The sequence below is a fragment of the Podarcis liolepis genome (assembly GCF_965112155.1).
Source record: "Podarcis liolepis genome assembly, chromosome: Z".
In the NCBI taxonomy this organism is placed as follows: domain Eukaryota; kingdom Metazoa; phylum Chordata; class Lepidosauria; order Squamata; family Lacertidae; genus Podarcis; species Podarcis liolepis.
Window position 1 is genome coordinate 38,557,365 of NC_139570.1, and position 14,358 is coordinate 38,571,722.

The 14,358-nt window shown below is 44.7% G+C and overlaps 1 protein-coding gene across 3 annotated transcripts in view; it reads left to right on the top strand.

Moving 5' to 3' along the window:
- NSMF (NMDA receptor synaptonuclear signaling and neuronal migration factor) overlaps window positions 1-14,358 on the top strand; it is a 45,481-nt gene that overhangs the window by 25,982 nt on the left and 5,141 nt on the right. For 2 of the 3 annotated variants that reach the window (XM_083485566.1, XM_083485567.1), the window contains 6 exons: window positions 5,646-5,698; window positions 6,164-6,253; window positions 9,205-9,326; window positions 9,781-9,864; window positions 11,195-11,228; window positions 13,082-13,152. In XM_083485566.1, the coding sequence (XP_083341692.1) occupies window positions 5,646-5,698; window positions 6,164-6,253; window positions 9,205-9,326; window positions 9,781-9,864; window positions 11,195-11,228; window positions 13,082-13,152 (454 nt within the window). The remainder of the gene's footprint in view (window positions 1-5,645; window positions 5,699-6,163; window positions 6,254-9,204; window positions 9,327-9,780; window positions 9,865-11,194; window positions 11,229-13,081; window positions 13,153-14,358) is intronic. The other variant, XM_083485568.1, reaches the window with a different exon arrangement.

Genomic DNA, 14,358 nt, shown 5'->3' on the forward strand with positions numbered 1-14,358 from the left:
GCAGAATTTGCCAAGGCCAAAGAAGTGCTAGACTAGGTTTCTTTTTACGCTCTTGGTTTTAAAATAAAATTTGTGGGGGAATGGAAAAAGAAATAAAAATATTTAAAATCAACTATACATCAAAATAGGGCCATCTGTAAGTCTACCGCAATCCATTTTGAAAAACCTGATGGAAAAGGCAGGTTTTCAGCTGGTGCCTAAAAACAATACTGATATAAATCAGATGTTACACAATAAATCAGATGTTACACAATTACATTTAATTATCCTTAACTAATAATTCTTTTCATAGTATTTCTTGTAATATTTCAAATAAACCACCTAGCGTAATCTGTTCATCACAATTACTTTTCAAATATTTCATATATTTACTCCATCCCCAGAATTCTTTTGGGGGAAGTCATGACTATTTAAATTGGTATCATACTGGTATAAAATATATGTTGTGAATGTAGATTTTCATGGCTGCAATTTACATTAGCTACAATCTCTGGACTGTTGCTCTTTCATCTTCCTCATTCAGCTCTATGTACTTTTGAAGGAAGAAAATGCTAACCAGCCCCACTACCACATCACCAAGAGTCCAATTAATATGTGTGTACGACACTCAGAGACTTAGTGGGTGTCAAGAGAAGACATCCAGGGTGCTATGGGCACCGTATTGTTGGCCCCCTTCATTTTAGATTCTGGTTTGAGCAATGGATTTGTATTTGGATTACGTGGCCTTCAAGATGTCCTTCCGAGTTCTATGAAAATGAATGAAATTCTAAGCATGGTTTGTCCAAGAATATTTGCCCACTTTAATTTTAGCTCTAAGCTGTTGGGCCCGTTCTGAGTTTGGAGCTCTGTGGTTGTTTGCTAACAAGCAAAGGCAAAATTATTATTTCTCCTTCCAGAAGGAAAACCAGCTCTTAATTATACATGCCTTGCTGGATCAAACAGAAGGTCCACCTGCTTGCAATGGTGGGGTGTGAAAGCACCAGTTGGCCCCCTGTTGGAGCCCCTGGATCTGGGGCTCAAAGATATGGATGTGCCTCTACTACCTTTGGAGAAATGCCTGTTAATTCTGTTCAGCATTCCATAGAAAATAACTTCATAGATGTTTCCTATTTTGGATTTTCAGAGGCTCTTTGCAAATAAACTGGCCATGAATAGATTTTTGCCCTACATTTATACAGATTTACTTGGTAGAAGAGGAGGCTGGTTCATTTGGGCAAAGGGGACACTGCACCACCAACGTCAGTCTATCTCCAACCAACTCCCTCCTGCCTGCCTTCTTACTTCCAACCAGTCCTGGTTGTAAGCTCTGCCTCTCAATGTCCTCCTCTGTAGTCCCGGTGTTGACCTTGTAGGGAGTAAAATGTGGGAGGATTGGGGGGACATCAGAAGTAATGGTTATGCCTGCCATTGGTCTGGCGCCATCTACTGTTAGACTTCCTGCCTTCCACCCTTCTGGTCCCAGTGGGCACTAGCCTCCTCTGTCTGGTAGAGTTCCACATTTCTAATGCCTGATAACAGGTAACCTTTGTGCCTGATTTATTTTGCTTTTGTTTATTTCATGAACAGTTTATATTTATGTGTCTTGTTTTCTGAAGATTCTGGGATGCCATGCCCACAGTAGCAATGTGCTATTGGGTACAGTCCAAGGCACCATGGGCATAGCCAAGGGGAAGTTGGGGGAAGTTGCTCCCACCAAATCAAGTAAATCAATAAAAATACTTAACTGAGGTTCGGCACACACCCCGCCTCAACATAAATCCTGGCTACGCCCATGCAAACTACTTTGATGCCCAAAGCAGAAAATTCAAAATGGTGCTTTACCCTTAGTGTTTTTAAAAATGTTGTTGGGGGCAAGTGCCTGGCAGTGTGTGACAAATAGGGCTAACTCTGATTGGGGTGCCAAAAATATATTCTTTCTCCCCCTACCGACAATCCATAGTGTGTTCATTTCAGTCTCAATTACGGTGCAGGCTATGAAAATTCTTCCTTCTCTCCCTGGACTTTGAAGAAGACCCTGCATTTTTGAAGCTGTGGTAAATGCCACAGGAGATGTACTCCCATGACGGACTTCAAATTTCTTTTTCTAGGTCATATCCCTTATGGGCATTTTAGTCCCTGAGAGAGAAAATCCAAATCCTCTTCTCTTTCTTCCCAAGGTGGTAACAACCTAATAATTACTCCCTGTAATAGCGAACTTTGTGGTGAGGGCCGGCAGAAATTTGAATCGGGGCCCACTGAGAAACAAGGAGTTACGTATCAGCATTCTCGAGGGAATGCATTTACCCCTCCGCAATCACAAGAAACTTTTTTTAAAAACCTAAGAGGGTAAAAAAGAGGGGGTTCTTTTGGGAGGAAGGATGAGATATAAATCTAAAAAATAAATCGACAAACAAAACACATGATTGGCATCCGTTGGAAGTTGTGTGTTGGGAGTGAGGTGGGTGTGCATAAAATGGGGATGGGGTGGGGGGAGAACGACCTTCTTCAGCTGCTTATAGCTGTGTTCCCAAACTTTTCCCCTCACAGACCACTTGAAGATTGCTTAGGGTGTCAGCAAATCCATTAGGTTGCATACACACCGTACATTTAAAGCATATGCCTTTCCCCCAAAGAATTCTGGAACCTGGAGTTTGTTAAGGGTGCTGGGGGGCTTGTCGCTCTGTGAGGGTTGAACTACAGCACCCAGGATTCTTTGGGAGAAGCCATGTGCTTTAAGTGCATGGCATGTATGCTATATGATTTTTAAAATTTTATTTTTACAGACGTGCCGCTGACCACCTGAATGAAGCTCATGGACCACTCTTGGTCCATAAATCACAGTTTGGAAACTCTGGTTTATAGTATTGGAGAAGGGTATGTCTGACTGGCTGGAACCTAAACGAGAGCACACCTCTGTTTGGCTGTAAGGGCAAACTGCAAGCTTTTTTGCTGCAGACCCGACTTGTACATTCAAATAATTTACAGTTGGCTACCCTTCAGTGGTACTCCCAAATCTCCTGCCTGAGGTGAGCATCCTCTCCCTGCAAGCTAAAATTGCGCCTCTGGGCTTCTTTATGCCATTACTGAGCCAGAATCACAACACTCATTTAAAGTAGTATTGTCATAACACTCATGGCTTCCCCAAATAACCTTAAGAACTGTCATTTGTGAAAAGCTGCTGGGACTTCTTAGGAGAGGACTACAATACCCAGAGTCCCCTGGGAAGAGGGATTGAATCATAGATCATAGAACTGTAGTTGGAAGGGACCCCGAGAGTCATCGTCCAACCCACTGCATTGCAGGAATCTCAGCTAAAGCATTCATGACAGATGGCCATCCAATGTCTGCTTAGAAACCTCCAAGGAAGGAGAGTCCACACCACTTTCCAAGGGAGTCTGTTTCACTGTTAAAGTGCATTCAGTTTTGTGGAAAACGATCCAAAGAGTAACCATGACGGTTTTGGGAGGGCATTTCAGAGCCACATGAAAGGCCATGCACTCTACTTTCTTTGGACAAGAGCTCCAAATCCTTCCGCCAGTAAGGCATAAAGCATCCTACAGGGAATAATTTTCAGTAGAAAAGCTCCACTTGGGTTAAGGGCTCAGAAACCCTTCTCTCCTGCATTACTGCTATTCCTTTTCAAATTTCAACCTTGGCATTTGCATGGAATAAGCATTAAGAATCATCCCAAAAATTATAATTGTGGAACAGTGTTCTGCCAGCAATGGAATTCAGAGCAGGTTTTCCCTTACTTAGCAAACACTTCTGCACTGGATTCCTAAAGACAGATGTAGCAATGGCAACCCCCAAGTGGCAACTGTGAATGTAAACATTCTGGGGCAAGTTGTGGCCAAATGGTGCACTTTCAACTTACCACCACTTGACATCCCTGCAAGATACATTCAGATTTTGCTCCCAAGATGTTAGCTCACATGTTCTCATGAACAGTTGCTGCTCCGGATGTGATTTGTTTATGTTTCGATGAGCATTTATTCAGGATCCTGAGCAATTCCAATAGTGGTGTAGACATACTTTTATTTTATTTTTAAAATAATGGTTCTGTTTTGCAAATTGCAGCTCCCTAAAAAAACAAAACGGCTACCAATTCCTTCTGTGTCATTGCTACAGTATATACTTGGAAAGAAGGTGATAAATGTTGAAATCAGATAAACAATGAGTAAAACAGCTATCTGATATCACCCCTTCCAAAATCTGCATGGGTCATTGAGAACATGAATTCTCAAGAGAAGTATTTACAAAAGTTAGGAACAGAAACTGTATTGTGTCAAATTGATTAGGGCCACATTCACACCACACATTTAAAAGCTACTATGACTTCTCCCGGGATGCGGGTGGCGCTGTGGGTTAAACCACAGAGCCTAGGACTTGCTGATCAGAAGGTCGGCAGTTCGAATCCCTGCGACGGGGTGAGCTCCCATTGCTCGGTCCCAGCTCCTGCCAACCTAGCAGTTCGAAAGCGCGTCAAAGTGCAAGTAGATAAATAGGTACCACTCTGGCGGGAAGGTAAACGACGTTTCCGTGCGCTGCTCTGATTTGTCATGCTGGCCATGTGACCTGGAAGCTGTACGCCGGCTCCCTCGGCCAATAAAGTGAGATGAGCGCCGCAACCCCAGAGTCGGTCACGACTAGACCTAATGGTCAGGGGTCCCTTATGACTTCTCTCAATGAATTCTGGGAGCTGTAGTTTGCTATGGGTGCTGAGAGTTGTTAGGAAATCTCTCTTCCCCCCTTGTTATGTACTGAGTTGAATAGGATCCAAACTGCAGCAGTCTGATTGGTCCTAGAACAATAGGATCCAAATTGCAGCAGTCTGATTGGTCCAAGAACAATGCAGCAGTATGATTGGTTGGCAGGAACCACCCAATCATGCTCCAGATATAAGTGAATTCACAACCTGATTGGCTTACAGTAGAATTCCAGAATTAACCAATCATGTGCAGCCCATTGTGTAAATAATGTATATAAAGCAGATACTTTGAGGGGACTTTCTTCATTCCTCCTCACCACTATGAGCTGAATAAAGAGCATGAAATCCACTCTCGACTCTGAGTATATTTCACTGGCGACGAAGTATATTTCACCCCTCATGGAGCTCACTAGAAAGAGGGATTGACTGTTAAACCACTGTGGGAATTGTAGCACTGGAAGGGAAACTGGGATCTTCTAACAACTCTCAGCACCCTTAACAAAGTACAGCTCCCAGAATTGTTTCGAGGGAAACCATGACTGTTTAAAGTGGTATCTTAGTACTTTAGATGTGTGGTGTGAACATGGCGTCGATGTAGTTTGCCCTCTTGCATTCCGTTTATCATGCATCACTCTTTCCATGAGCGCATAACGCCAAACATGCTTCTGCCAATATGCAATTAAAACACTAGAAGATGTATTCCAGCCTCCAGCTATGGTTGATCTAGCTACGTCAATAGGAAGTTAATAAGATACTCAGGGAGCTGTTTAGTGCAAAGATTCCTTGCTTTTTTTCTGTGGCTGATCTCCACTCCACAAAAAAAACACACACCTCCAAATCTCTTTCTATATACAGCTTGATGTATTTACCACCATGGTACCTTCTGGGAAATGGCCCACATCACAGTCTTCTTGGCTCCTCAGTATTGACCACCTTCTCTTTGTTCTGCTTCTTCCAGAAACTTCAGGAAGCATCTGCGGATGGTGGGGAGCCGCCGCATGAAGGCGCAGAGTGAGTGAGGGGATGGAGGTGGTGCAGGGTGTGCTGTGTTGAATCACGTCCCGGAGCCCTAGATCTCCTAGACTGGGGAAGCAGAGGGGAATCTGTGGCCTTCCAAATGCTGTTGGACTCACAACTCCCTGCAAGCCAGCAGGGCTCAACAGTCAAGGGTGTTGGGAGTTGCTAGCTTAGCAAAACCTGGAGGGCCATAGAAGTTCCCTGCCCCTGCCCCAGAGAGCTGCACTTGCCTTGCTTCACTTTCCCCCCCTGTGCCTCGCTTTCTCATCCAGACCGATCCATGAATGTAGCCTCGTTCACCTGTACTAGCTGTTCTCGTTCACCTGTACTAGCTGTTACAGAGTGTGCCTAAAGAGCATGAGATTGTGAGCCAGGGCGGTGTGGTGGTTTTTCTTTTGGCTGGTCGTATAGAAAGCTGTGATAATTTAGTCCCTTATTGCCATTATTTAATTTTTTTAGCCTTTGCCGAGCGCCGAGAGAGGAGCTTCAGCCGGTCCTGGAGCGACCCCACTCCCATTAAGCCCGAAAACCTCAATGATTCCCGAGAAAGTACGTTCCTTTGTTGTGTCCTCGATGAACCTCCCCTCTCGTTCCCTACCTTCCAAAACCCAAAGTCAAACTGGTTTGGCATGGGCTTAGTCACTGGGCCATCCGTGTGAACAATTCCAACTAACCTTTAGGTTTCCCCAGAATCCTGTTCTGTCTGATTTGCTGTGGGGATTAAGCTGTGATGCTGCTGTCTTAGGGTGTTTAAATTTGCTGGTCTGTGTGTGAGTTGCAGAGGGCGGCCTCTCACAACAGCTAGAATGGAGGTGAGAGAGTGTCTGTCTCTCTGAGCTTCCTTGTAAGCGGGTTCTGCTTGGGGACAGGTCAAGGGTCCCAGGTTCAGGCCCCAGCTCCTCCTATTCAGAATCATGAGAACTGAAGAATAATGATTCAGTGACAGTGTGTCTACTTTGCATTCAGAAGGTCCAAAGGCCCCCAGCAACTCTAGGTTGGGTTGATACACACATTCTTCCTCTAATCCTGGATAGCCACTGCCAATCAGTGTAGAGAATATTGAGCTACGTAGGCAGACCAATGGTCTGATGTGTTGTAAGGCAGGCAGCTATGCTCTTATTTGGTAAGGGCTGTAGCTCAGGGGCTGAGGTACCTGGTTCAATCTCTGGCATCTCCAGGTAGGGAACCCGGCACATGGCCTTCTCGGTAGTGGCGCCCGCCCTGTGGAATGCCCTCCTATTAGATGTCAAGGAAATAAACACCTATCTGACTTTTAGAAGACATCTGAAGGCAGCCCTGTTTAGGGAAGTTTTTTAATAGTTGATGTTTTGTTGTGCTTTTAATATTCTGTTGGGAACTGCCCAGAGTGGCTGGGGAAACCCAGCCAGATGGGCAAGGTATAAATAATAAAATTATTATGATTGTTGTTGTTATTGTTACTGTTATTATTAGGACTTGTAGTGTCCCCTGAAAGGAAATCCTGGAAAGCAGCTGCCAGTTGGTGTAAACAGTAATGAGCTAGACGGCCCAATAGAACAGACCGTTTCTATGAGGCCAAGGTTACCTGCACAGCCTGCTTTCATTTTCTTCCCACCTGAGAGCTGAAAAGAGGCTGGAGCTAGATAGGACACCAAAAACATGCAGCCTTGCCTCTTGTTATTTGTTCTTTATTTATTAACCCATCCTCCATCTGGGGAACCTTTGATTGTACAGTTGTACAGACAATCCTCATTTTGCGCTGGGGCTACAGAGCGCACATCAACCCATTCTGACTCCACTCCACCCCTTTTCATGACATCTTTATGGTGCTTTGGGGCTACTTCCAGGTTTGGTGCCATGATGTGCAATCACACATCATTCAGATGCGCCTAAGCCGGGAATTGGTAGTTCATCAACAACTCCCATCATCCTCCCATTCAGTGTTGGCCATGATGTCAGGAGCTGATGGCACGCAAAGCCCAACAACCTCTGGAGGACCAAAGGCTCCCCAGCCCCGGTATATAGAGATAGCAAGAGGTATCACACATAATATAAGCAAACCACACAATAAAATTATAATACCACAAAACTTTGCATCAGAGTAAATAGAGACAGCTAAGTACAGTATCAATGGCAGTAGAGTAAAAACCTTTTTAGATGCTCAAGTGGTTCTTCCACTCCTCAATTAATTTCCACAAGTACCCTACAAGGTAGGTGAGCTGGCCCAGGGTCACCTAGTGAGCTTCATGCTTGAGTGTGGGATTCGAACCCTGGTATCCCAGGTCTTAGTCTGAAACTCTAACCACTACATCACACTAGCTATCATTGTGATGATAGCAGTGCCAGTCAGAGTGACAAGGGGAGACCATTCCACCAATGAACCTCTGTGGTATCACCACTTTATTCATTTATAAGATTTCTTACTTGCCTTTCATCCTATGCTCCTAGAGTGGCTTGCAATTTTAATATATAGGTATAAAAACAGATCAAAAGAGTTAAAGATTTTAAAGAAGTTTGAAACATTCCAACTGGAACAGAACAGTATGAATTCAACTCAAGATTATGGGTTCCTCAAAGCAAAGGAATCTTAGTTGTCAAAGACCAGAGCAAAGAGTTTCATCTTCAGCAAATGGTGAAAGCTCTGTGACAAAGGTTATAATACTTTTATTACTTAATAAATTTATATCCCCCCCAGAAGCCCAGGGCAGTAAACAGATTTAAAGATGAAAACAAAGCAAAACAAAACACATTCTGATTAAAGCATTCTAAAGACAATTACACCTAAAACATTCTAGAAGCAAATAGAATTAAAAACATCCATCCATCCAGTGATCTTGAAGATACCAGAAACAGTATTCTTCAGCCACCAAACACCTGTGTAGACAGGAATGTTTCAAATCATTCCTGGAAGTTAATAATGCTGGAGACAGATGCCCCTCTCTAAGGGAGGACATTCCACAAAGGGGAAACCACCACTGAAAAGGTCTATTCATGTGTCGGTGTCAACCGGTCAAGTCCAAGATGATGGACACCTCTGTATGGGGAGGGAGTTCCACCACAAGGGAGCTTCCACAGAGAAAGCTCTCACCCATGCCGTCATCCCACATGCTTCTGAGGAGCCGTCTCTAAAGATTAACCCTGCTGTAAGCCCCCTAGGAAGTCCTTGGTATTAGGCAATGTGGAAAAGACGCAAACTAAGTAAGGCAGGAAGATAAGCATCCTTGAATTGGGTTCAAAGGGGAATGCTCAGCCAACATAACTCTTTCAGAATCTGCATCCTAAAGGCAGCAACCAGCCTCTGATGTTTTGGTCTCCCCTTTTTACAGTTTCGACAGCAGGCATCTTCCGGGCTTCATCTCTGATCATCTGTTGGGGCCTCTTAATTGCTGGTCTGATCATGTGAGGAAGGAGGCCAATGTGCATGTGGGCCCCTTCTTAACCAGGACACTTTAGAACATTGTATGTGTGTTTTCATGTGCATAAGGACCCCTCTGCAATGCTTCTCCCTCTGTATCTCACAGGCCATGAGCTCCAGGATTCTTGCTGTGCACTTGACAAGGGTGTTGACTTGAACTGGGAGGCAGAGAAAGAGCTTGAGGCTGCAGCCTGCAGCGGGGAAGACTTCATCCCACCCAAGATCATGGTGAGCAATACCCAAAAAGCAGTACGGGCAGCTGCCAAGGGCAGAAGTGGGGAACGATTATCAGTACAAGGGCCACATCCCATCACAGGAAAACTTTGGGGGTACACATGCCAGCAGTCCAAGAGGCAAAAGTGGGCAGAGCAGTGGAGGGAAAAAATCATTTTTGCTAGACACACTCAGAGATGCTCACCCCTCTGTGTCCTCCAGGCAGGCAGGAGGCATGATCTCAGCTAGGCAAAAGCCTTATTCAAGGAAACAGTGAAGCAGGGCCAATGAGGGGTATGAGCTGAGGAGACAAGTGGTTGTGGGGTTGTCCTGTAGAATAAAGAATTAACCAGTTCAGGCCTCCATATATGGGATGTGGCCCTTGTCCATTGCCCCTGCCACTCCCCACCTCCCTTCGGTGCCCATTTTAATTGTCTCTCCTTCTTTCTTTCTCCTTCAATTTTTCCAGCTCATTTCCTCCAAGGTGCCCAAAGCTGAGTATGTTCCGACGATCATCCGCCGGGATGACCAGTCCATTATCCCCATCCTCTATGTAAGTCATAGCACAAGACCTCAATGGTCCATTCCATCTTAGTAATTTTCTGAAGTGGCATCACTTCGCCAAGTGCCAGAAAGCGTATATTGAGGAATTCCCTCCCAAGGGAGGTTAGTCTGGTCAGAAAGGTCTTTGGAACCTAAGGAGCAGGCAGTGCTGATCACTGGGCTGCTGTCAGGGCAAACCATGACAAATTGCTGGTTCCAAATGTGTTCTGATGTATTTTAACATTGTTTTCAATTAGTCTGGTTGTGTCGTTTTGCATTTTATAATGTAGCGTTTAAATGTTGTAAGCTGCGTTGAATTCCAACTTGGGAGAAAGGCAGGTTATAAATCCATCAAATAATAATAATAATAATAATAATAATAATAATAATAATAATAATAATAATAATAATATATCTCTTTTAGGGAGATTCCCGGTAAAGCTAAACCAATCATCTGCACTCTATGCTGATTCTATTATTATAACATTTTATCACGCTGTTCTATGTTATTTGAATCTCCATGCTGTTGGCTGTTTCTGAGTTCTATTTTGGTTGGAGAGTGGGATAGAAGTATCTCAAATCCATAAATAAATTGTAGGCAGAAGATTGGTGGAAGATCACATTAAACGTGGGCATTGACTGATAGTTTATGGGAGAACTCGGCCAGTACAGTGGTTGTTTTCCTTCTCTTCCTGGATTATTCCCATGTGACAGAGGTTGGAAACGTTAGCTGTAAAGAAGAGTCTGTGCTGTTACTAATAAATAAATAATATTCCATCAGTGGCATGTTACAGCATAGCACGAGCAAATATAATAATAATAATAATAATAATAATAATAATAATAATAATAATAATAATAGCAGGGCATGCTCAAAATTCAACTCTTTTTTGGCTCTATACCAGAGGTAGCTTAAATAATAATAATAGTAGTAGTAGTAGTAGTAGTAGTAATTTTATTATTTGTATCCCACTCATCTGACTAGCCACTTGGATGGTTTTAAAAGAGGATTGGATAAATTCATGGAAGAAAATGCCATCAATGGCTGCTAACTACAAGTGCTTCTGAATACTAGTTGCTGGAAATCAGAGGAAGGGAGAGTGCTCCTGTTCTCAGGTCCTACTTATGGGTTTCTGGTTAGCCACTGTGGGATCAGAATGCTGCACCAGACGGGCCATTGGCCTGATCCAGCAGGGCCCTTCTTATGTTCCAACTCATTAAAAAAGTTAGTATCACTTTTTTTCTGCCTAGCACAATGCGCTTTGTGCCTTTCTGATGGATTGAAATGTGGTGTGTTTTTAAAATAAAAAAGCAATGCCTCTCTGTTTGTTTGCTTCCAGGATCACGAGCATGCCACCTTTGATGATATTTTGGGTACGTGAGTGTTTGGTAATTAAGCTGAATTGAACGGGACTGGGACTGGTGGGTGGGTGACATTGTGCCCTGAGACAAATGGCTAGAACCTTTGCTTCACTGTTAGTTCTGAATGCAAGACAAAGGTTTCTTCACAACGCACTGGCTCCAAAGGAAGCTCATCTCTAGAGAAAAGGGGAAGGAAGGGCTGGGGTGCCTTTTGCTGGCCTCCTTCTAATCTTCTTAGGCCTGATGGACTGCAATCCCCTTCAGCCTCAGTCAGCACAGAGGGTTTTAAAAGAGGAGCAGACAATCAACCAACTTCTCTGTTGTGGCCAATGACCAATACAGTGGTACCTCTGGTTACGAATGCGTCTGGTTACAAATGCTTCAGGATACGAGCTCCGCTAACCCGGAAGTAGCTGTTCCTGGTTGCGAACTTTGCCTCAGGATGTGAACGGAAATCTCACGCCAGAGGCGCATGCACAACGGGAAGCCCCATTAGCAAAAGCACGCCTCAGGATAAGAACGGTTGCAGCTTAAGAACAGACCTCCGGAACGAATTAAGTTTGTAACCAGAGGTACCACTGTATTCAGAAAGAAACTTTTTACATGCATATACAAAGTAATGCAAAGCAAAATAGAAAACCATAGCAGTCAAATTACTAGTAAATGCATTGTGTTATAAAATGCTGGGTGCAAAAAAAATATGAAATTATAAGTTTGTTAAAATTAATTCCTGGCAAATTTTACATGCAGGAGAACATTAGCCACCCTCGAAGAGGTGAATGGATATGTTCTGATCTGGAAGCATAAGATGCATCTGATCATCCTGGCAATTTCTGTAAAAAGAGTTCGGTAAAAAATCTTAGGTACCGTATTTTCCGTCCTATAGGGCGCACCGGCCCATAGGACGCACCTCATTTTTTGGGGGGGGAAAATGAATAAAAAAAAATTATTTCCCCCCCCCCAGCCGCGGCTGCTGCCCCAAGCCTTGCGCACACCCGCCCGTGCTTTGGGCTGCAGGCTGCCGCCCCAAGCCTCTCGCGCCCGACGGGACCTCCTGCCAGGCGCGCGAGGCTTGCGGACACTCACCCGAAGCACGGGGAGCCCTCCGGAGGGGGGGCGAGAGGGGTCGGTGTGCACCGATGCCTCTTGCTCTCCAGGCTTCAGCGAAAGCCTGCATTCGCCCCATAGGACGCACACACATTTCCCCTTCATTTTTGGAGGGGGAAAAGTGCTCCCTATGGGGCAAAAAATACGGTATATCATGATAAAAAGAACTCTGCATAAGAACTCAAGTTATCAATTTTACCTCTACAGATTTGCAGGGGTATTTATGCTGACATTTCTTTAACCTCCCCTCCAGACCTGCTGACGGAAAAACATTTAAATGCACCACAGAAAATGCTTTACTTCACACAGCACATAGTTAAACCATGGAACTCACTCCCACCGGAAGCAGTGATGTATTTAAAAGAGAACTGGACAGATTCATGGAGAAGAAGGCTATCAGTGGCCATTAGCCATGATGGCTTTGCTTTGCCTCCATTTGCCAGAGGCAGCAATTATTCAGAATACCTGTTGCTGGAACTCACAGGAGGGTAGAATTCTGCTCTTGTGCTCAGGTCCTGCTTTTGGGCTTCCCAATGGGGAATCTGGTTGGTCGCTGTGGGAACAGGATGCTGGACTAGATGGGTCATTGGCCTGATCCAGTAGGACTGCCATTAAGTTCTTATGGACCAGCCCTTTGATTCCACCATGATGGTGATATCTGCACCTTGGTCAAAGCCTTTTCCTGCATGCTGTACATGTCTTATATACCCTTCTCTTCCCTCCCTGCCCCCCACCTGCCCCTTCCCTTTCTTCCATAGAGGAAATTGAGAAGAAGCTGAACATCTACCGGAAGGGCTGCAAAATCTGGAAGATGCTGATTTTTTGTCAGGTATATAAATGCCCCCTGGTCGTTCCTTTCCTTCCCAAATTTTGGATTCACTTACCACTGCCTCATTCACAACTTTCCCCCAGCCCTTCCCCCTATTGGCTTGTTCTCAAGAAGCTGGACTGAAGAAGTCCTTTCAGCCCGAGGGCCAGATTTCCTTCTGGCCAGCCTTCTGAGGGCCACATGACAGTGGTAGGCTGGGCCAGTGGCAAATGTGGGCGGAGCAATGAATCACAATTTTGCCTTTGTGCAGTAGGCTAGTTTTCTACAGAGATTGACATACACACACTCCTTTCTGCCCTCCATCAGGGCAGGCAAAAGGCGTGAACAGGGTTCAAGGACACATTGCAGCCAGGCAAACACACTCAGGGGAGGGGACAGTGAGGGGTGTGGCCTGGAGTGAGTTCTGAGGGCCAGATGGGGCGTGTGGAGGGCTGCATTCACCCCCCTGGGCTTGAGGTCCCCCATCCCATCATAAACTCCCCTCTCTGCTTCACCCTCCCAATTTTTGAGAGATGCTAGACTGCACAGCACCATCTTCCAGGTCTGTTCCCTCCCCTTGGCAACCACCAACAACAGATTTTTTTCCTGGAGCCTCCATTTTTGTTGGTGCTGATTCATGAAGGAGGTTGGAAAGTCTATACTTAACCCCCACCGGACTGCCACCTCCAAAGGCCTAGAAAATGTGTCATGTTTCTTAAGCACTCTGGCTTAATCAGGACTGGCTATTCTCATTATTATCTTCTAAATGTCAAAGCCCTTGTTTGTGTGTTGCCTGGTCCACCTCCTTATCCTTTTTCAATTGTACGATGTTGAAATTTCCAGAACAAAGCAGAGTACACAAAAGGCCTGGAGTTTTCACATTTCCACCCCATCAGACACACGCCCAATACCTGTGGGCGTTCTCTTGTTCAGCAATACCTTCTTCTCTGGGCATATTTGGAGTTTTATTGGTCCGCATTCACACTGTACATTTAAAGCACAATGATACCACTTTGAACAGTCATGGCTTTCCACAAAGGATTCTGGGAGCTAGAGTTAATTAAGTGGTATGAGTGTTGTTAGGAGACCCCTTGCTTCCCTCACAGAGCTCCTGTTCCTGAAGTGGTTTTACAATCAGCCCCACATTCCTGGAATGTCAACTTTTCCTCTGAAATTATTTGCAATATAGAGATCTGTTAAAATGTAATCAGTGAAGCCTGTAACATG